Genomic DNA, 21935 nt, shown 5'->3' on the forward strand with positions numbered 1-21935 from the left:
GGGGTTCTTCCCATGTGCTTACACTCGACTTACTAACAGATGCAGTATCAGTAAGCTAGGAAGGAAAAACGCATGAGAAAGGCAATGGAAGTTAGATCCGGGCACTTGCTCGTTTGTTTCGAGGTAGAAAGCAAAGGCCTATAAATATGGTTATATATGCACAGAATGAGATAGGGACTCCGATTCTATCAACTTTCTATTCCCTTTAGCCTTCTTTAAACATTTTCTGACTCAAGTATCGACGGCGCATCGAAGTTCAAATTTTTGTGCCCTTTCAATTTTTTTTCTTGTCTTTGCAAATTACCAACCAAGTCATATTCTCAGTTCTATCCCTTCAAAAGTTGCGTCAACACAAATTACGAATATAATTATTGATATAAAATTATTTTAAATTTAGTTATTACGGTAGATTATAGTATATTCACAATGTGTATAAAAAAGAAAATATACAGCAAATGTAATTATAAAAATATATACATAACAAATAACAAATAAGGCTTGGGTTCAATTCATATTATATATGTATATTTTTTTATTTTTCTATATAAAAAATATAAAATACAAAGAACACCCTCAAAATTATTTTTAAAGGATTTAATATTAGTAGAGATATACAAATAATTAGCTATTTTTTCCCCTCATAAAAAATACCAACACCATTAATATTTTGGGTAATTTGTATAATATTTGACAAATTTAAGTATTAAATTAGATAATAATAAAATTTAGATACCAAATTAAGAAAAAGTACCAAATTCATATACCAAATTAAACAAAAAAAACTTAAATACCAAATTAAGAAAAAAAATCAAAATCAAATACCAAATATTATATTAAGCCAATTTTATTTAAAAAAAACATCTGAACTAATAAGCTACTCATATAGTCCAAAAATATTGCATAACCTTTTATATATTAGCTTTTACCACGTTAAATACCCTAAAAAAATTTGAGTAAACTATCCCTTTAGTCACTTTAAAAAAGAAATTAATCAAATCAATCACTCTACTGTTAAATAATAATAATAAGCTACTCGTTAACCGCTCTAAATAGGAGTTGTTCTTATTTTTGCCACCCAAAATTTTTGGTATAAATATATTGTTAGTCTTCCATTACCATTTAAAAGTATATTGATCAATTTGGTCAATTTCTTTTTTTTTTAAGTTACCAAATTAATAAAAAAATTAATATGATAAAATTAAGAATGGTCCCCATACTAACGGTTTTGTTTATTAAAAAAAACTTACCAGCTTAAATACCCTAAAAAAAGAAAACCTCGTGATTCTAGATGTATTATTTAGGATCGATGTTTTGAAATGGGCCATAATTCTAAATAGATACCCACCAATCTATTTGTAGGTTTTTTTAAACAATTTTATTATAGTCTCTCATCAGCTTATAAATAGGAGAATAATATATTTTAGAATACTTGAATTGGCTTCTTCTTGTACTGACAATAATGTCCACACCAACTAAATTAAAGCTCAACCAACATCATAACTTTATTTTAAAATTTATTAAAAGGTGATTAATCCAAAATTATGTACAAGTTACTGTTAATCGTTGTTTATTCTCAACATCACTTCTAAATTTTTTTTAATCAAGATGTTCTCTTAAGACCCATGAAAATTAAATCGAAACTTTCAAAATTTATAATTGAATCTTTCAACAACACTTCAATTTTCTCTCCAAAATTACCACCACAAACTATTTTTAAAATTTGGATGTGATGGAAAACAAGTTGGTTTCCATTCTCCCAAGTAACCCCAAACATTCATTCTATTAGGCTAAAGATAATGTAAATGGTTTGCTTTTTATCTTTTATCCTTAATAAAGAAAATATTGGTGCAAGTTGATACCTTTCTCACTTACAATCTCAAGGTATCTTTATCCATAACATTAAATATTACTCCTTTCAAATCCCCCTTTTTCTTTTTAATGTTTTAATGTCATTTTCAGAGTTTAACAGAATCATTACAGGGAAGAAGAAATTCTCAATCAAGGTTAGAGCTTTACATAGGGCTGACCAAAAATAGGTTATAATCTACTTAAATGATGTATTCGGTTAAGTTAATACTGGTTATATTAGCTTCTTTTATTTAATCGATTGACCAACTGAATCAATCAAACATTGAGTTAGTTAAGCTTAAATCGATTAATCAGTTCAATTAATGTTAAAAGTTATTAAATGCCTATTCATAACTTTACGTATAGAGAGATTGTGAATTGATTTTATGGTAAAATATTTTTATATTAAACTTAAACAAAAATGATAGTTAACTTTAATTATTAAAGATATTGTTTGAAGATCAATAACCTTTTAGTATGGCTATAAAATTATTGTGTTTGTAGCATAAGAATTTGAGTCCAATCTTAACAACTTCATTCATACTTTATTATAAAAAAAAAATTTGTTAAAGAAGTAGTTTGAGTTGATAGGACTTACATGACCAGCCACCCTTGCTCTTCATCAGGTGTAATATATTGAATTTTGTTGTGAAGTTCAATTTTTTTTTATATTGGATTTGGTTTGTACTCTTAATTTCTAGTTTTACTTAATATGTTCAGATATCTTAATTACTTAAGATGACATGATTAATTAGAGTGTGTGTTAATTGTGAATGATTTTTCGATGTTGGATTGAGATTATAACTTGTTTATGCTCTAAGGAATATTTGATGTCTATTGCCATGATTATTGTGTATATATGATGTTTAATATATGGATAATGCATGTTTTAATGATTAAATAATTTTATTAACCAACTTGATAAGTGTTTGGGTATAATTAGCATATTATAGAATATTTGTATAATGATGGGTTAGTTTGATGCACCCAAGAGTTTGGTGTGTTTGGAAAGTATCTTGTTGTGTTTTGAAACATTCTTGATGTGATTAGAGGGTATAATATTGTGCCTTGCACATCTTTGGTGTGATGGATTGGAGTTGTGTTATTAGCACGCACCGGAGTATTGCTACTTTTATGGCACATTTGTACAATCATGGTGTGTTTGGAGCTATCCGTGTAACTTCCTACTCATCCATGCCTGATTAATAGGACCAATAATTTGATTATGTGATAATGTGATTATGATGAGTTATGATGAATTGAGATGTTAGAAGTGAATGTTTAGAATCATGTATATGCTTGAAGTCATTGATATTATGTTATGTTAATCGATATGTGCATTTGATTAATGGATGACTTGGTTATGATCTTTTATGAAAATGAATATGCTAGTTATGCTATTGTTATACTCATTGTTTGATTCAAACTTATGATGTTGTTGCTGTTGAGATTTGGTGCCCTTAGCATAGTTGCTTTGTAATTAATGCTTGTAATTTTTTGAATAGATTGGTTAATAAAATTACATTGTTAGAATTATTATCTTTTGTATATTTGTCTTCAAAGGTTTTTGCATGAAAAACAAAATGTATAAGCAAATATTGGTTCATTGGTTACCTAATGTTTAACTAATATCAAGTTGCATCATGTGGTCAAATTGTGATGCAAGAAGACAACTTATTTTTGTAGGTAACCTAAATAGTTCATAGAATGAAGAATAAAAAATTGAGCAAATTGATTCAAGAGACTATTATGTTATCTATCAAGTCTAATTGAGGAAATATTTTGTCTTGAGTATCGGAGCGAATGACTCTCAGAAGGGTAGAGAAAGATATGATTATTTGGATTGGCAATACATTGGACATGACCCAAGCTAAATTCATCTTAAATCCATTTATAAGTTTATTCACTTGTGACGTTTATAGTGTAACTTACCTCAATTCTGAGTAAGTAACTAACTATGTTTATGTTCAATTGGTAATAGATTCGGAAGTTGGTGAAATTGATAACTCAATAAAGAGTAAATAGTATCCTCTGACATTGCATGATTTATGTGACCATGAGCCATTTGTCTGGAACAAATCATTTTATTACTATTTGTTAGTAATAATTTTTTTCATTGTAGAAAATGCAATGGTGACCATGAGATAAAATATTAATATATAATGTGAATGAATTTAACCTAAAGAGATTAAGGATATCCTATGAGGGTAACACATTAATGAAAATGTTATTAATAATATATTAATGTTATATTAATATATAATGTGAATGAATTTAACCTAAAGAGATTAAGGATATCCTATTAGGGTAACACATTAATGACAATGTTATTAGACAAATATAATTATAAGTTGCCTTTGTAATGATATATAATAAGAAAATTTCAATCATGGTACTTGTTATTACAAATTAGTTGAACCCTAATTATATGTTTGATTGATCCATCCGCTAGCTCAACACAACCATGTTTAGATTGCAATTAGAACCAATATGTTAAATGAACGAAAATGCATTTTCTCGCAAAGAATAAGAGATGATTTAGGAATTAAGTTATCTTCTTTGAATTATTATTTAGTTTATTGTAATTAAATAATTGATTTCAATGTGAAAATTAAATTAAGTATTCGAGAGAATTAAATTTATTTACTCATAGATTCTAGTATGGTAAAGTTATCATGACTTTAACAGAATTAAAATTGGGTTAAAAAATAATTTAATTGAAAAAATATTTAAATTTATTTTATTTAATTAAATAATAATATTTTTGAAATAAAAAATTAATTATTGGGTTGGATAATTTACATGAGTTTATTTAAAGATTGGATAACGCAATAATCGTAGCAAATACATGCAATGCCCAAAATATCAAGAGTTGTCTTGAATGATATATATATGTTGATATATGGAAATTATGTAAGTGGAGACAAGTAATAAACTCAAAAGTAACATGTCGAGATAGTAAGGTTATCGATGTTGAAATTATATTTTACCTTTTGAAGAACGACTTACGAATATGAGTACATCATTTTTAGAAGCTCGAAGGTTGAACAAAAGCTCATGAGAGCTAAACAGGTAGTAAACACGAAAGTCCGTAACAAATGCTGAACCTCGGTTTACTTGGGTAATTTGCCGTCAATTTATCCTTTACATTCGTAGTGCCATAACCCAGTTATGGTCTTATCTTTCAATTCATCCTTTGGTACAGAATGATTGTACTCAATCCCGCATTCAATCCAAACTGAGTATTAAATTCGATAATAATATATTTCCAATAATAATTCAATTCCAATAATATAACACATATATAGATAATATCCATCCCCAAATAACATTCAATTTAATCAAAATTATACAGAATATAGTTCATACAAACTTACCTGGCTAAATTGCAGAAATACCAAGATACAGAGGCATTTTGGTAATTTTTCATTTTCCTCAAATTTCCACCCGATCTTGATCTAGATTAATAATTTCATTCAATTTATTAATTTAGAAAAAAAATCATTTCCTGTAATTTGGTCATTTTTGGCATTTTTACTAAATTACCCCTAAAATTTTACTTTTCTTCAATTTAGTCTCTGAACCTAAAACATGCAAATTTATCATTTTTAATGAAAACTCATGCTAGTTGAATATTCATATATTTTCCGCCTCCTCCTCTCTATTCCACATCCTTAATTTATATAACATGCTTATATGTAACATTAGCTATAATTTCACTATTTATTTATATATTCATTCAAAGTTGTCCACTTGAGTCATAGTCACTAAATTATTTATATTTTGAGATACATAATTCTAAATTAAGAACCGCTTGATGTTTTTGAAACTATACTTAAATATATTTCTACCATAAAATTTTCAGAATTTATAGTTTAGCCAATAAGTACAGTAAAATCTTCAAAATTTCCCCTGTTCTGCTGTCTGACAGCTTCGACCTTTTTTTGCTAAAAATTAATTATATCTTAGTAAAAAATTTGGATGATGTTTCTATTTGTTTCTATTTAGAATAAAATCATTTATAATTTAAACATGTAAATTTTAACCCCTAATTATTTTTCTCCAATTTTTGATGATTTTCCAAAGTTAGAACAGGGGAACCCAAATTCATTCTGACATTGTCTAACAAAATTTATTATATCTCATGATTTACTATTCCATTACTTGCACCGTTTCTTCTATGAGAAACTAGACTCAATAAGATTTAATTTCATATTTTTTCATCCTTTAATTCGATTTCCACAATTTATGGTGATTTTTCAAAATTAGTCTACTACTGCTGTCCAAAACTATTTTAGTGCAAGATGTTGATCTTCAAATTTATAACACCCTTCTTTCCTTTCTCTACAATATTTCCCATCACTTCCTTTCATACTTTTTCAATAATATCAAACTCAAAAATATATTGAAATCTTGATGTTCTTACCTTGCCCTATTGATTTCAATCTTTAACTTGATTTTCTCTCTCCTTCATTTTCTATTTCTTGAATCTAACTTGATATTCTAGCTCTCCATAGTCTTCTTATCAATTTTCTCTCTTGGTGGCTATGGAAATGTTTTTGATTTCTAAGTGAAAATGGTGGATTTTTGGTGAAAGGACCAAATTGTAAAGAAAAGAAAATTTCTTTCTTTCTTTTTCTTCTCACGTTGGAGGCATAAAAGATGATATATTCTCTTCATCTTTTCTCCCTTTTATATTAATCATTTAATAATAAAATAATACTATAAATCTTAATAAAATATTAATTAAATAAAATATAATTAATTAATTAATTAAAAATATCACCAACATCATCATTATCTTTTAGAGTTCTCTCTCTTTCTAATTAAAAATATCCCTTGAGAAAGGATAGTTCATGCCAAGATTGATATGACGTTGGCTCCATACTGGATACAACAAATACAGTATGGCTAGCTTTTTTGAAATTGAATCGGTAGCCCCTTACTCTATTCCTTGCAGGAATAGTCGGGGTTCGGGACGGTGAGGCAAAAAAAGGAGACTTAAAGCCACGTTGAACTTTTTTTTGGTGAAACCCCAAAAAAAGTTTTTAGGCCATTTTTGAGGCTTTTTGTTACTTTTTCTGATCATTTTAAAAGAAAAGAAAAAGTAACAAAAAGAAAAGAAAAAGGGAAGTTTCGAATGGTGTTCCAATGGTTTGAAATGCAAAAAAAAAACTGGAACTTCAGAAGCTTTTTATTCAAAGAAATCAACAACCTTCGACCTTTTCTCTCTGCTTCACTGACTAAATTTCAAAAAAGCTGCCATACTGTATCCAAGAGGTGAAGCAGAGAGGAGATAAGGCCCTCGCTACAGTGCATTCAATAAATTGAGCTCCGTGGGAGCCCATCTTCAGACCCATTCGCTAACGTGATCTCCCTTCAAGGGATATCACTAATAACTCAAGGGGTTTATAGGAATATCTAGAATAACTCAAGGAGTTTCTCAATGGGACTATATTGGGTTTTCTCTTTGGGGCCCCAAGAACATCATCATTACCTTCTAGAGTTCTCTCTCTTTCTAATTAAAATTTTTCCCTTTATGATCTTTTAAAATTTCATCATAGAGTCGTCACTTAATTTGGTAAAATTATGATTTAGTCCCTCATAATTCTTCACCTATTCAATTTGGTCCTAATTCATCCATTTTCTTTAGTTTCTAGATTATTCCACCCTTAAAATATTTGCACTATTAGTCATTCAACTTTTTCATATTTACACTTTAACCTTTCAAATTTTGAGTATTTACTCTTGGACAACAAAACTTTTCTCATTTTTGCGATTTAATCCTTTCTTGAATTAATATGTCATAATATACTTCCCAATGTTGACATAACTCAAAATTTCCCTTTTTGCCACTTTATTTTCTTATTTTACTATATCAAAGATACTTATTTTCTTACTGTAGTAATTTTTGGGGTATTACAAAATCTATAACTTTTAACGCATAATATAGAACTAATGACATAACTTAACCAAACATATTTATCTACTACCAAATTTCAAAATTCGAAAAGAACAAGGACTAAAATTGATCAAATTAAAGTACATGTACTAAATCCACAATTTAGATAAAGTACAAGGTTTAATAGCAGAATTTGATCTATTATTTATATACGAGGACGGACCTACTTGCACCAGTGTAAAACTCAAGTAGTTACACACTTGCATAACTTTTTGTACTATTAATATCTTAACAATTCAACTGTTGGATTTATTAATATAGTTGTACTTGTCATGTATATAAAATTTCAAATTGATTCATATCTCTATAGCATATTTATGTAAAACATTGTTTTTATTAATATATATTTAACAATTGAAAGTTTTTTACATAGAACATATATTTAGACATTTTAATTTACTCAAATTTAGCATGCATGATCTATATAAATGGAACATACAATGTGACGATTAAGTTGTTAAAATATCAAACATAGAAAAAGTGGATCTTTTCACAATACAATATAATATATTATATTATAATATAATATTTTTTGGTACAAAAAAGAGAATAAAATTATAATCTAACTACTCATTTTCCTCCGGCATCATCCTGAATAAGAGAGATCAATTTCGACGATGGTGTATCAAGGACCATCCTTCTCACTTTTATGTTTTGCACCATATCAACGAGTCAATCAACACACTTATTACTCTCCCTGAAGACATGATGCACCTCGAGTACCCAACTTTCTTCTATGTATGTCAAACAATCTTGAACCAATGTACTCAAAGGATGAATGTCATCGAAAGGCCTAGTAAGAAAAGTAACAACCACCATGACATCTAACTCAACAATAAGCTATTAGATATTAAAACTTTTTGCAAGTTATAAACCTTCTCGGATACCCCAAAGCTCTACTTGCAAGTTGTCTGTCTTACCAATTTTTAACATAAAACATGTAATCTAATTGCCTTTGTCGTCTCAAATCAAATCTCATGCTATTGTGATCTCCCATAATTTGATACATCAAATTAGACTCTTTATTACACTTAAAGAGCTTATTTTCAAGCAATTTAGGTGTCTTTTATTTACTTTTTTTTGATTCTTAGTTTTTGCTGTTAATAAATTATTTTTGTGAGTTTTATGTTATTTTAAGACCCATATTGGCCAATCGTGCAATAGGGAACCTAACAATATGATTGAGTGGTGTAGGAAGTCAATAATGGCCCAAACTTGAAGAAAACATCACCCAGAAGGGAAGTATCGCAATATCGAAGTATGAAAGTTGTGATACCTCTGAAAGTGTTGAAATGAAGAGAAGTGAGGCCATCTCCAATGATATGATGATACCAAGCATGGGTATTGTGAAATCGAGACACCCTAGGAGCCCCTAATTCAAGACTGTTGTGGGTATTACAATACTAGAGCCTGGGTATCGCGATACCGTTACCTGACGGGTGAAAACACTGCAGGGGAAATTTTGTATCCAAACAAGCTTAAGTCTTTGTTTTCATTTAAGGGCATAATGGTTAATGTTAGTAAACTGTAAATACCATATTATAAGTGTTAAGAATCAATGTTCCAGAATGAGGCCTCCTCCATTGAACCCGATTGTGTCACAGATTGTGGATTAAAGCCCATGATAAATACACATAGAGAGTCCCATATAGGTCAATTGATTAAATAAAGCTCATTTGACCCACTTGAACTAGCCTAATTCGTGGAACATGTGGAGAAGCCCATCTACTTGAAGCCTTAATGGCTTAGTGAAAAACTCAAGTAAAACTAGGGTTACAATGGTAAATATGTAAGGTAATCTTAGAATATTTTGTAATCTTAGGAGATCTTGGAAAATCCCTTAAGAATCTCAATTTGTAGATTGACTTTGATCTCAATCGTCAATGTAATTCAAATTACATTGTTGGATTTAGAGGAGCTCAACTATAAATAGATGTTTTCCTCCTTATTTGTAATCATCTCATTCATAATTATTGAATATATTTTAGATCGTTTACTCAAACACCTCATGTGCATTACTTTCTTGTGGATTTTGAGTTTTGAGTTTGCTTATGTTATATTTCGGTGCCTTAGAGAATTTTTTTTGTGAATTCTTATATTTGAAGAGTAAGGCTAACTTTGGTGGATTCGAATCAAAGGAATAGCCTAAGACCGCGCGGTATGCAAGACTAAAATTCTAACCTCATGACAGTTGGTATCAAAGCTAAGGTTTGAATGTGCCAGTTGAGATGACGAAAGGAGTAGACAAGCAAATTAAGCCTAAGGAGACTAGTGGTGCGATCAAGAAAGCTAGCAAATCGAGGGATATACTGTCGGCATTGAAAAATCTAGTGGTAAACCTTGATAAATGCGTGGGGGATGTAAAATAAACACTCGAGGTAGTTAAGGGACGCATCACAGAGTTGGACTTGATGAAAGTGAAACTCGAGGAATTTGTGGTGAAGGCTCTCGATTCCAATATGGAAGCGATGTAAAGGGTGCTCAATTCCACTATGGATAAGCTAACATTGAATAATGATGATCTTAAAGCTATGAAGGCAGAAAACAAAGCCATGATGAAGCCTTTGAACACGAGAATTGAAGAGGTTGAGGAAAAGTTTGTCGTGTGTAGAGCTGCCATAGATAAAGGGGTGTTGAGTGCGACACTAAACCACGAGATGGATGTCCCCAAATTAGAAAATTTTAAGGAGTAAGGTCTGTGAGGGATGTGAACAACTTTTTGTGGGAAATAGAGCAATAATTTCGTGTCGTGGGCATCAAGGATGATGATAAGGTAAATACTATTGCTAGATATTTTACTAATTTCGTTCTTTTATGATGGCATCATAGGTCAACAGATGAAAAGCGTGGTAAGGCCATAGTTGGGATTTGGGAAGAGCTCTAGAAAGAGTTCAATGAGTAGTTTTACCCACAATATGCCGAGAAAGAGGCTTGGGCTAAGTTGCATCGGTTCACGCAACAAGGCACAATTAGGGAGTATGTGAAGGAGTTCAATAAATTGATGCTCCAAATCATGAATTTGAGTGAGAAAGAGGCATTCTTATTTTTTATGAATGGGTTGAAGTTGTGGGTTAAACAAAGTGGAGTGATACTCACAGTGTTTTTGGTTGTGCACAATCAACTTTACAAGAGCAGTGGGGTAGTCAAGTTAAGGGGGAAAGGTTGTCAACTGGGTGGTTGAAATGGAATATAGGCACTGCTATTTTTTTTATTAAGTTAGTCCACCTTTGCTGTTGTAATTTGCGATCATTTGAGGGAGTTTATTCGTGGATATTCAGGATGATTCCCTTTTGTCATGGAGGCTTGTATGGTGGAGTTGGTAGCCAATAGGGAGGTACTGTTGTAGCTGAAGCATCACCATTTTGATCAAGTAATTGTGGAGTTGAACAGTCTTGAAGTTATTAATGAATTCAAGGTTTCTAAGTGTGATCTTTCTGAATTTGGTGTTGTTCTTCAAGACTGTTTACTTTTGAAATCTAATTTTCAATTTTTGTACTTTCGGTGGACGTGAATTTTTGCTAATAGGGTGGTTTACGAGTTAGCTAGGGTGGCCTTATTCCATATGGATCGTCATGTGAGACGCTTCTCTCTTGTTCCTTGTGAGTTTGTTCAATTATGATACTGTCTTTTATTTATCTGATAGTTTTGAGGGATTTAAGTCTGGTGTATGGGATAAGCCTAATGGTTTGGGTATAACTTTCCCTTGATAAGTTAGACTTGTTTGTTTTGGTGTACCTTTTTCCTAATAAAACAATTTTCTGATTAAAAAAAAGATAAAATATAAAATAAATGACTTTTGTTAATGGTGCCCATTATCAAAAGAAAAGCAAAATGATAAGCAATTCCGTGTCTATCACCATAAAAAAAGATAAAAAAACATTTTGTCTATAAATTTGATAATTTTTTAAATTTAGTTCTTAAAATTTTTTGTCTACATCAGTCTCTAAACTTGACAACTTTTTCGTCATTTGGCCCATGTGATGATGTGATACTCTAAGATTGTGTCATGTCATCGTTTAAATATTATTTAAAAATATAAGTGATGATACAACATAATCTCAGAGTATCATGTTATAACATAAACCAAAGTTGAAAAAAATTATTGAGTTCAAGGATAATTTAGACCAAAAAAATGTTTAAAGACCAAATTAAAAAAATGACAAATTTAAGGACTAAATGTTGCCTAATAAAAAAAGAATTAATATATATTTTGTACCTAAACTAAATTGTTTTTGGACTTAATTGATACTTAAACTTGAAATCGTAAGTCAACTTGGTACTTCTTTTAGGTACCTGACTAACATTGTTAAAATATGCTGACATTGAGCTGATATGACACTAACGACCAGTAGTAAGGTGACACGTAGTAAAAATAAAATAATATTTATTTATACATTTTAAATATTTTTATTTTTTACCACGTATCAAAATATGAGCTATCATATGCCGGCATGCTATTAATTATTAGTGCCACATTAATATATTTTAACGGTATTAATCAAATATTATAAAAAAATTAAATTGAGTTACTATACCAATTAAATAAAAAATATTAAAACAAATTGAGAAATTGAGTACCATTCATTTAATTCATTTAGTATCTTTAATCAATGGACTCCATTCCACTGTTTAAGGATCTTTATTTCCCTGTTTCCTCTTCTCACACCAAATAAAAGATCAGTCTAGAGCCCACCAACCCCTTCTACTTTAAGTTTTCCAAGCACCTAAAACATCCAACTTTTTCACTTTTACAAATCCCTCTCACACGATCCTTGATCCAAACACACAAAAAAACGAAACACAGATCCTTCAGTTTTTGTCATTTCTCTCTCTCTCTCTCTCTCTCATCACGTCACTGCTGTACCTTTCTCTCTCCTTTTAACATTAATGTAAAACGTAAAATAGTTTTATTATTTGGTTTGTTTATATCTTCATGTTTTATGCCATGTAAGTTTTCATAGAAACAGGAACATGGGTTTTTGAGTTAATGTGGTTTTAATGCTATACTCTCTCACGTTTCAAAAAAAAAAAGAAAAAAGAAGAAGCTATATTCACTCACAAAAATCTTAACTTGCATCTGGGTTTTTCTTATTTTACCCTGTTTTTCATTAAAAATCGTTGCTTTTCTGTCTAATTCTCATTCTAATCCAATTTTAATGGATACTCATTCTTTTCTCTTTAGGAATAACTTCAGGAAAATGCAGAAAAAGGGGTTCATTTATGTTATCTTTTATTGTTTTTTTTACTTGTCACTAGTAAACCGTTTTTTATATTAATGATAATTTTGTTATTAATGTTATTTATTCACTTATTTAGTTTATTTGATATCAATTCTGAAAACGCTGCCTGTAAGTGGGTTTTTTAATTCTAGTTTGCTGGTTTTGTTTTGTTTTAACTTTCATGTATGGCTTCTCATTAGTTCTGGTAAGTCTGAGGATGGCTTGATCAATTTCAGGGGCCTTGAATTTTGTTTGATATGTTTCGAAGCCTTTTGTTTGAAGTTCGATCCCCGTACTCGTAGAAACAGTGTTTAATTATGGTAACATCATTGTTCTTTAGATTGATATTGATGAAGTTAAAGGTTATGTTTGGTTTAATGGAATATGGATCCCCACTTTTTCTTTTTGGTTGTAGGAATTCTGTTATTTTACCTTGAAACGTTTCTTGAATTTTGATATGCCATGTGAGCCTTTCTTTTGGTGTTTCATCTCAATTAATATCTTGTCTATTTTATGTAGATTCCTGGCTACTCTTTATATTGGAACTTCAATAATGTTTGGAAACTAATGGATTAGGGGCCTGTTCATCATTAACCGGTCGGGGGTGAAGGGCTTGTTTTTAAGCAATTTGAAACAGGACGGTTTCGTTATCATTTGGAGGATTAGAGTCCTTATTTAACTAGAACTGTCAATGATAGTGAGAAAGAACATGGGACGTGCTTCACCACTTGTTCTGGTTACATTAGTTCTTGGCTTTTGCTTTGCAACGTATAATCTGGTAACGATGATAATGCACAGTAGAGCTATTTCAAAATGGGTTGAGGATGATGCCAACGGTGGGATATTTTTTGATCCTGTCATTAAGATGCCTGAAAATGTGAGGAAACCGAAGAACGCCAGATTGCCTTTCCATGTTGCCGTAACAGCTACTGATGCGACATACAGCCAATGGCAGTGTCGCATTATGTACTATTGGTATAAGAAGAAGAAGGACTTGCCTGGCTCAGATATGGGAGGTTTCACACGTATTTTGCACTCCGGAAGTCCTGACAACTTCATGGATGAGATTCCTACTATTGTAGTTGATCCTCTTCCGGAAGGGTTGGATCGAGTGAGTTTTTTGCTTTACCATATTTTGGTTATCACTAATCATTTCATTCATTTTCTGTCACTTCAATAATGTGTGTTAAAGGGCTTAGGATGGTCGTAGATTTTCATGGTCAACTGCATTCTTGCATTGTATTTGTTTCTAGAATCAGCACCGTGCCGCATTTTCTGAAAAGATTCCTCTCTCGTATCAGGGATATATTGTCTTAAATAGACCATGGGCTTTTGTGCAGTGGCTGGAAAAGGCTACAATTGAAGAAGAGTGAGTGTTGTTAGATATCATGATTTCATTATCAATTTCATTATACCGTAGTCAGTATTTTTAAGCATGCTATCCCTTCCCCCCCCCCCTTTGATGCAGCTATATCTTGATGGCAGAACCTGATCATATTTTTATCAATCCGCTGCCTAATCTGGCAAGTGGAGGATTCCCAGCTGCATTCCCCTTTTTCTATATTAAGCCGGCTGACTATGGAAAAGTGTTGAGGAAGTTTTTCCCCGAGGAGATGGGACCTGTGACAAATATTGATCCAATCGGCAATTCACCTGTCATTATCAAGAAGGTGAAATTCTCCTATTAACCGATCCATAAGTTGGACTTGATGCCAATTTTGTTGTGCGACAGTTAGTAGTATCAAAAGTTGAATTTTCCACTTGGATGATATTCGCTACGAATGTGTTATTAGATCTCTGCTCAAATGATTGTGCTTATTCCTCTTTTCACCTCTTAATGTCATTCCTTTTATATTGTTATTGTTTTCTCATTGATTTGCATTTTGACATTGCAAGATTTCTATTATATTAAACTAAGATGCTTTCTATGTTGATTCGATTTTCTTATACAGGATTTACTTAAAAAAATCGCTCCTACTTGGATGAATGTTTCTTTAAAAATGAAGGACGACCCTGAGACTGATGAAGCTTTTGGATGGGTGCTAGAAATGTGAGTATTGGTGTCTAAATGGCCATTGCTTTTACAAAATTTTTAGCCCATTTACATGATTATCCGTGCTAACATGATTTTTTTTTCAAACCTAAGGTATGCTTATGCTGTGGGATCTGCTTTGCATGGCGTGCAACATATACTTCGGAAGGACTTCATGCTGCAGGTTTGGCAATTGGAACCTTTTTTTTCAAAGGTTTTCCTTGCAGTCGTTTCCTGTGTAGTTTTGATTAGATTTAGGTTTGACATTGATGAGACTTTATGCTTTTTATATATTTCAGCCACCGTGGGATTTTGAAATCGGAAAAAAGTTTATAATTCATTACACCTATGGATGTGACTACAACATGAAGGTGAACTGTTTTTATGTATTTTATTGAATAAATTGTTCTTACTTTCTAAATATAACCACTGACATCATTTACATTAATTTTAATCTTATTTCCAGATTGCTTTTAACTTTATTTATTTGTCATTCAGGGCGAGTTAATGTATGGTGAAATTGGTGAATGGCGATTTGACAAGAGATCATTTCTACGTGGACCTCCACCACGAAATCTCTCATTGCCTCCTCCAGGGGTCCCAGAAAGTGTGGTATGTCTTTATAAATATCGATATTAACAACTGCTGCCTGTTATAATATGTTGCCTCAGGGTTGGGGAGAATGTATCATATGTAGTATGGGTAGTTTGCTCTCCTGGATTTTGATGAGCATGAAGCTTGGAGATTATTTTCTGTTAGGTTTGTGAATCTCAACTTGATGCTTAGTATGGATTTTGTGCTATCAGAAACTAGCCAGATGGTTGAGGAGTACTGATCAGAAATGAGTTTCCTATTTGTAGGAAGAATATGTATGCTATTATTGCTCGAAGAGGTATTAGCTCTTACAGTAAAGCTTGGAACTAGAGTTCTAATTTGAAAAAGCATAAATTTATTAATCTTGCTCCTGTGGCATTCTCGAGAGCTAATTTGCTCGGTAGTTTATCCTTGTCATATGTTGCAGGCAAACCTTCTTTACTTTGAGGATGAATTAACCACTTTTAATTGGACTATGATGCTGCTATAGACGTCCTCAAAAGCATTCGTTTTAGACGCACTCTTAGTCTTACTCTGGGTGCAAAGCATTAAAAATTTATGCATTAGATAAAAGTACATTGGTGCAGGTGTTTGAGCTTTGTGAGAAAAGCTCATATGTGAAAGTACCATTGCTAATGTGTGATTGCAATTAGAGATTCTAGGCTTCAAGGAAAGTTTTGAGCTCTTATATCTTAGGGAAACTTCTTTTGGTACAAAGGTCTTAGCTTGGGGATAAGGAAAGGGTTAAAAATGCTGGAATTTGAACTTCAGACTCAATAGATGCCTCCTCTTAAGGATGGTTGCATGAACCAGCTGAACTAAGCTCTGACTTGATTTTGAGTAAGCTAGAGTGCAATGCTATCTTTCCGTACCATTCCCTCTTAGCATGTATTGCAGTTTGTATTTAGTTTGAGATAGTCTTTGTTTTCTTGGTGCTATGCTGCTTTATTAAAGCTAAACCAAGCCATATGGTGGATTGCTCGAGCTTGGACTTGGCCAAGTTCAAGATCAGTCAGGTCAAAACCTAGCAAATTTGAACCAAGGTTTTTAGCCCATTGGTTCATGGGTGCAATTACCCTTAAGAGGTTGCATCCAATGGGTTTAAGGTTCAAATCCTAGCATCTGGGTTGAGGCAACTTGAATAAATTGTCAAACCACAAGCTCTGCTGCTCCACCCCATTTCTTCATTTTAAACCCAAACTCTGTTACTTGGATTCGGGCTTGATGCGGGGTACAAGTATATGTTTGATACGATTAGTCTCAATTTTTACTCCCTTATGTTGTCTTTGAAGGTCATATCTTCATAACATGAGCAGTGAAAATGAAATGAAGAGTTGAAGCTTCTTTTTATCTGAAATGATTTAATTACGATTATTTTTTAAAATTCACAGCTTTCTGCCATGGGAAGCATGGTTAAATAATATGAAACCCCACCATTTTTCAAGTAATGTGCTATTTCTGTCTCATAGGTGACCCTTGTGAAAATGGTGAATGAAGCAACTGCAAACATTCCCAACTGGGAGGCTTAATAAACGCCAGATGTGACAAAGGAGGGGAAAAATACATAGCATTTATGGAAATCTTTCTTTGTGGTGGTAAAAAGGAATTTTTGTTTATTTATTTAGTAAACTCTTTGAAAATTTCATGTATAAATACCTCATCAGCTTAATTAAAAATTCAAGCTATAGATTTAAGTTAGATAATACCAAAATATAATTAATATAAACAAATGAAAATAATGTACTCAATATGCTTAAAATTCTAAAATATTTTTTTTATTAAATATAAATTTACCAAAAAGTAAGTACACATGAATAAATGTATGTTTATTTAAGCTTGTTTTGGCACAGAATAAGAGTTTAAAATTTTGCTTAATTTGTAAATGATTAACTTAAGTCTATTTTTAGGTTTCGATATTTTGCTTGAATTTTTTAAAATATTACTTTCAGTCAATATTTAAAAATTTTATCTATTTTTTTATTTGTTAAAAGTTTATATAAAGACATCTTAACTATTCTTATTGTAATATTTTATATTATTATAGATTTAGTTATTGAGTTATAAATTATATATTATATTTAAATATAAAAAACAGGCTGGGTCGGGTTTTGAATTTTTGAATAATCTCGACTTATATTTTGAAGAGGTGTAAAAAATTTTTTTTTTTGTTTAAACTCATTTTCTAACTTTTTTTTTTAAAATTTTAGATAAATAATCTAATTTATGAATAGATGTATACCCTAACTATTGAAATTAAATGATTTCTTTAAACCAACATTGGGCATCAATCATCAAGTTGAATAACATGAATTGATGCATGAGATCCGCCAATTCACATATAATCAGATCTAGACAAAAATGAGTGTTCTTGGATTCGTGAAACTTGAGCAAAGATATATAAAAATAAAATAAAATGGGTACATTTCCATTCTCATCTCTTGTTTCCATTTTGTTTGATGTGTCGGTGAGGTAAGAGGTGACCCAAGTCACGAGTCTGACAAACAAAATGGTGTGTCATCTGTCAATAGTCAAACACACTACCATTTTTATGTTGATTTTTTGTTTTTTTCCTCAACTTATATTTCAAATATATTCTAATATAAAAAATTCAATTTTTCAAAAAGAAAAAAAGAAACTATCAAAACATATAACTCTTTTTAACTTTCCCCCTAAAAGCTTAAATATAATTTGCTTCACTCAATTTAGTTTACTCCATTCCTATATAAACAATTGAAGGACTTGCTCTCTCCATATATTTTACTAACCTAAGCAGGTGAATTATGTAAGTTATAATTAGTTATCATACCCTGTTCTATTAAAATAACCACACTGTATCTTCAAATAATCTTCTAAGCAAATTTAGATTCGATTGAAACACTCTAATTCATCCATACCTTATTTGTTCTTACACATTTAAGCTACACAATAGGTTATTGATAAACTCCAAGATTCATCAAATAAAAATCCAAATAATTTAGGTCAAAAATACGCCAACCCATATAAGATAAGTTTTTATCTTACTATCAATTATTTCTCAAGTTGCACTTGACGTTGTAGTTAGTAGATAAAATTGACACCAATAGTGTTAAGACAGATGAAAACAAAGAGAGGAAACTTTAGTTGAAAGCATTATAGTTGTCCCTTTCATTGGCTTTAGTGAGGTTATCGAGGGAGACCGTTATAGATTACGTGTCTTCTTTTAATTGGCAGCTTATTATTTAAATAATGTAGTGTAGATTTCTGGTTACATAATTTGATACGATAGAGTTACAAAACATGTTAAGCAGGGTATTTTAATAGAAGATTTATTATGAACTCATGTAATGTAAGTCCAACCAATTTTATTGTTGCTCCACAAAATATAGTGTGGTTTTCCATGTTCATCCCCTCCTATTCCACACAAGATTTTCATAAATATATATAATAAATGGCTAAAATTTGGCTTTTGACAACAAAACAATAAATTGTTAACCAAATCAACAATCATATATTCTCATTCGGTGGTTAAGATTTATTAAAATATTGCAAAATTTTCGACACATCATTTCAAATTTTCAGACATTATTTAATATTTTATTCATAGTTTATATGTAATTTATATATTAATACATACACAAAAATTAATTCTATATAACACATATTTAATTTCTAAAAAATTTAAAATCTCACGTAAATAAATATAAAATATTTAGAAGTATACAATAAGTTATTTTGCTCAAATCATTTAACAAGTATATTTAAATTATAAAATTGTTTAAAATTTGAAGAAAGAAAAACTAAGAGTAAAAATAATGGTAAAGCAAAGGGTGTTGATCACATGGCCACTCGAATATGTTTGAAAGGTAAGGGCCCCGTTCTGGGATATTATTGCTCGTGATCCGTTCAACTTAAAACCTTCCTCAAATTCCATCAGTTCTTATGCCCATGCTTAGATGGTCCCGCCCCAACACTGCCATCGGTACCCATCCTCCAAACTGGGGTGGGATACAGCCGAATATTCTATTAAATGTTTATTCCACTTAGTCCCCACTTGGTTTTAAGTTTCTTGATTTTCTTTGTTCACATTTTGTGTACCAATTTGAACACAGAAGCCGAGTTTAGCTACTTAATTGGACAAAAGAAATTAGGTACCAAATTGAATCTTAAAATCAAGTTTAAATACCTAATTGAATAAAAAAATAACTTGGAAGTACTAAATTCAACTTTAAAACCAGGTTCGGATATTGAAATATATAATTAAGAAGAATGTAAAAAGAGTGTTTGTTTTTAAGTTATAAGTTAATACATTACTGTTTCAATTATAATTAATTTTAATTAGAATTCATAGGTTATGAAACTTGTAGTTTTAGTCCCTTTTCTTTTATTTTATCACTTTTAGTCTATTTATTTTTCAAATTGATCACTTTGTAACTCCTGTACTTTTTAAAATTGGGAAATTTTGTCCTGTCTCAAACAGTAGCAATTAAATTTGTTTGGTTAAATTTAATTATTAATCATGTACTATGCATACAATTATAGATTTGGTCCATTTTCTCCAACTGGATCGTTGTAAGTCCCCATACTTTTTGAATTTTAAAATTACGGTCTTGATGTAAATGACAGTCGTTAGTCCATTAACTGTTTTTTCAGTGAGCAGCATATGAAAATAATAAGCTGACATGACATTACAAATATGATAATATATTTGGCACATTAAATTTTAGAAATAACAAAACTTGTGAAAATTAAAGAAAAGTACAAAAAAATTAAAATGATGAAATAAGAATATAAGAATTAAACCTAAAATAATTATTGGGTTAAAAGAAGGTGTTTCAAAGTGGAACAACCAACAGTAATGTCATAATTAATTTAGGAAGTTTCATATAGAGAGAGAGACAGTACTTGTTTCATATTAATTAACTGATATTTAAATAAAAATATGGAAACTAATAAAGTGCGATGTAATGTACGAACTTCCATTGCATGTGAAGAGATGTCGGGTAAAGTAAATAGGAAACCTCACCGCTCAGGCATTTGTAATGTGCTCACGTGACAACCCTTCTGTCATTTTTCTCATCCAATCAACTTATTTGCAATTTAACCAAAATCGTTTTTTTTATTATCATTATATCACAAACTTATTTATTTTAATAATTTTTTGAAGTTAAAAAATGGAGAAAATAATAGTAAAGTAGGGTGAAAATTGATCCCCTCATGTTTTGTGTTTGTCTTGATATTGGTTACTTTATAGGATGCTTCAATCAATTTTACTTTGTGGCTTAATGGGGACACTCAAAGAAGATAAGATTTGTTTTTGATATTTTCTAAATTTAAGATTTTGTATTTTTAATCAACTGATTGCAAGACTAGTGATTAGGAGTTTTATCATCTCATGTCCATATATATTTTTGATTATTAGTTCGCATTGTAATGATTTATTCTAATCGTAATTATATAAATATATTGATAATTATAATTCTGTTTGTGTATTCTATTGATTAATTTTGACCCGCTTTCTCTATTACAAATAAATTATAGACAATAATAAGAGGAACATTAAATTTACTGTGATAAGTGGTGGAATGCAATGGTGAAGCCAGAATGTAATTTTTAAAGGATTAAATTAATTTTTATTTTATTTTTAGGGAAGCTAAAGTGCAATTTTACATTTACTAATTTAAAATTTTAAAAATTTTAAAGGACTTAGGGTCGAGCTCCTGCCAACCCTGAATACACCCCTAGTGGAATGCAAAATCAATCTAACTAGTTTATCAACCTAAAGTACATTAACTATAAATATAAAATAACACTATATAAATTCATTTATTTGAAAAGAGTATATAAAAAGAGCAAAGTAGGAGTTGATGAGATGAGGCTTCTCTCCTTAAATCACTAAAATTCATGATTGGTCAACAAATGAATAACTTATCTAAACAAAGAGTTAATAAATGTAGCAATGAATTAAGGAGATGTGAGCATCCATATTGAATATCCCACATAACTCTATTCATCCCTTAATTTATTTCAACCTTTTCAAATAAATAATATTTGCTTTCTTTCTTTATTACAACAATCATAAATTTGGGTCATCCACTTGCCTCACCCCTCTCCAAAGAGGAGCTACCAAATTTCATAATTAAGTCTTGAGATTTTTATAAAGTGTATTTTTAATAATAATAATAATAATGTATAGTTAAATTTAATTCAAATTAATTCGAAGCTCGTATCATTATTTTAAAAAGTATGTATATATTAATATTTTATATATTTTAGAATTAAAATGTAAAAATAATTTTTATAT

General features: G+C 30.4%; 1 protein-coding gene across 4 annotated transcripts; it reads left to right on the plus strand.

The window, feature by feature from the left end:
* Nucleotides 1-12465: 12465 nt before the first annotated feature.
* LOC107915153 (hydroxyproline O-arabinosyltransferase RDN2) lies at nt 12466-17403 on the plus strand. 4 transcript variants are annotated; one of them, XM_041103355.1, is made up of 9 exons: nt 12466-12670; nt 13549-14140; nt 14331-14398; nt 14558-14699; nt 14982-15079; nt 15176-15245; nt 15361-15432; nt 15560-15673; nt 17125-17403. In XM_041103355.1, exons 2-9 carry the CDS (start codon nt 13721-13723, stop codon nt 17182-17184), a joined length of 1044 nt encoding a protein of 347 aa, XP_040959289.1. In that variant the 5' UTR covers nt 12466-12670; nt 13549-13720; the 3' UTR covers nt 17185-17403. The 4 variants fall into 4 exon arrangements, with proteins under 4 accessions (XP_040959289.1, XP_040959288.1, XP_016699794.1 ...); XM_041103354.1 differs by having other exon boundaries at nt 12471-12699; nt 14498-14699; XM_016844305.2 differs by having other exon boundaries at nt 12471-12670; nt 14498-14699.
* Nucleotides 17404-21935: the final 4532 nt, after the last annotated feature.

This window comes from Gossypium hirsutum, chromosome D10 (genome assembly GCF_007990345.1).
Source record: "Gossypium hirsutum isolate 1008001.06 chromosome D10, Gossypium_hirsutum_v2.1, whole genome shotgun sequence".
NCBI classification, from domain to species: Eukaryota; Viridiplantae; Streptophyta; class Magnoliopsida; order Malvales; family Malvaceae; genus Gossypium; species Gossypium hirsutum.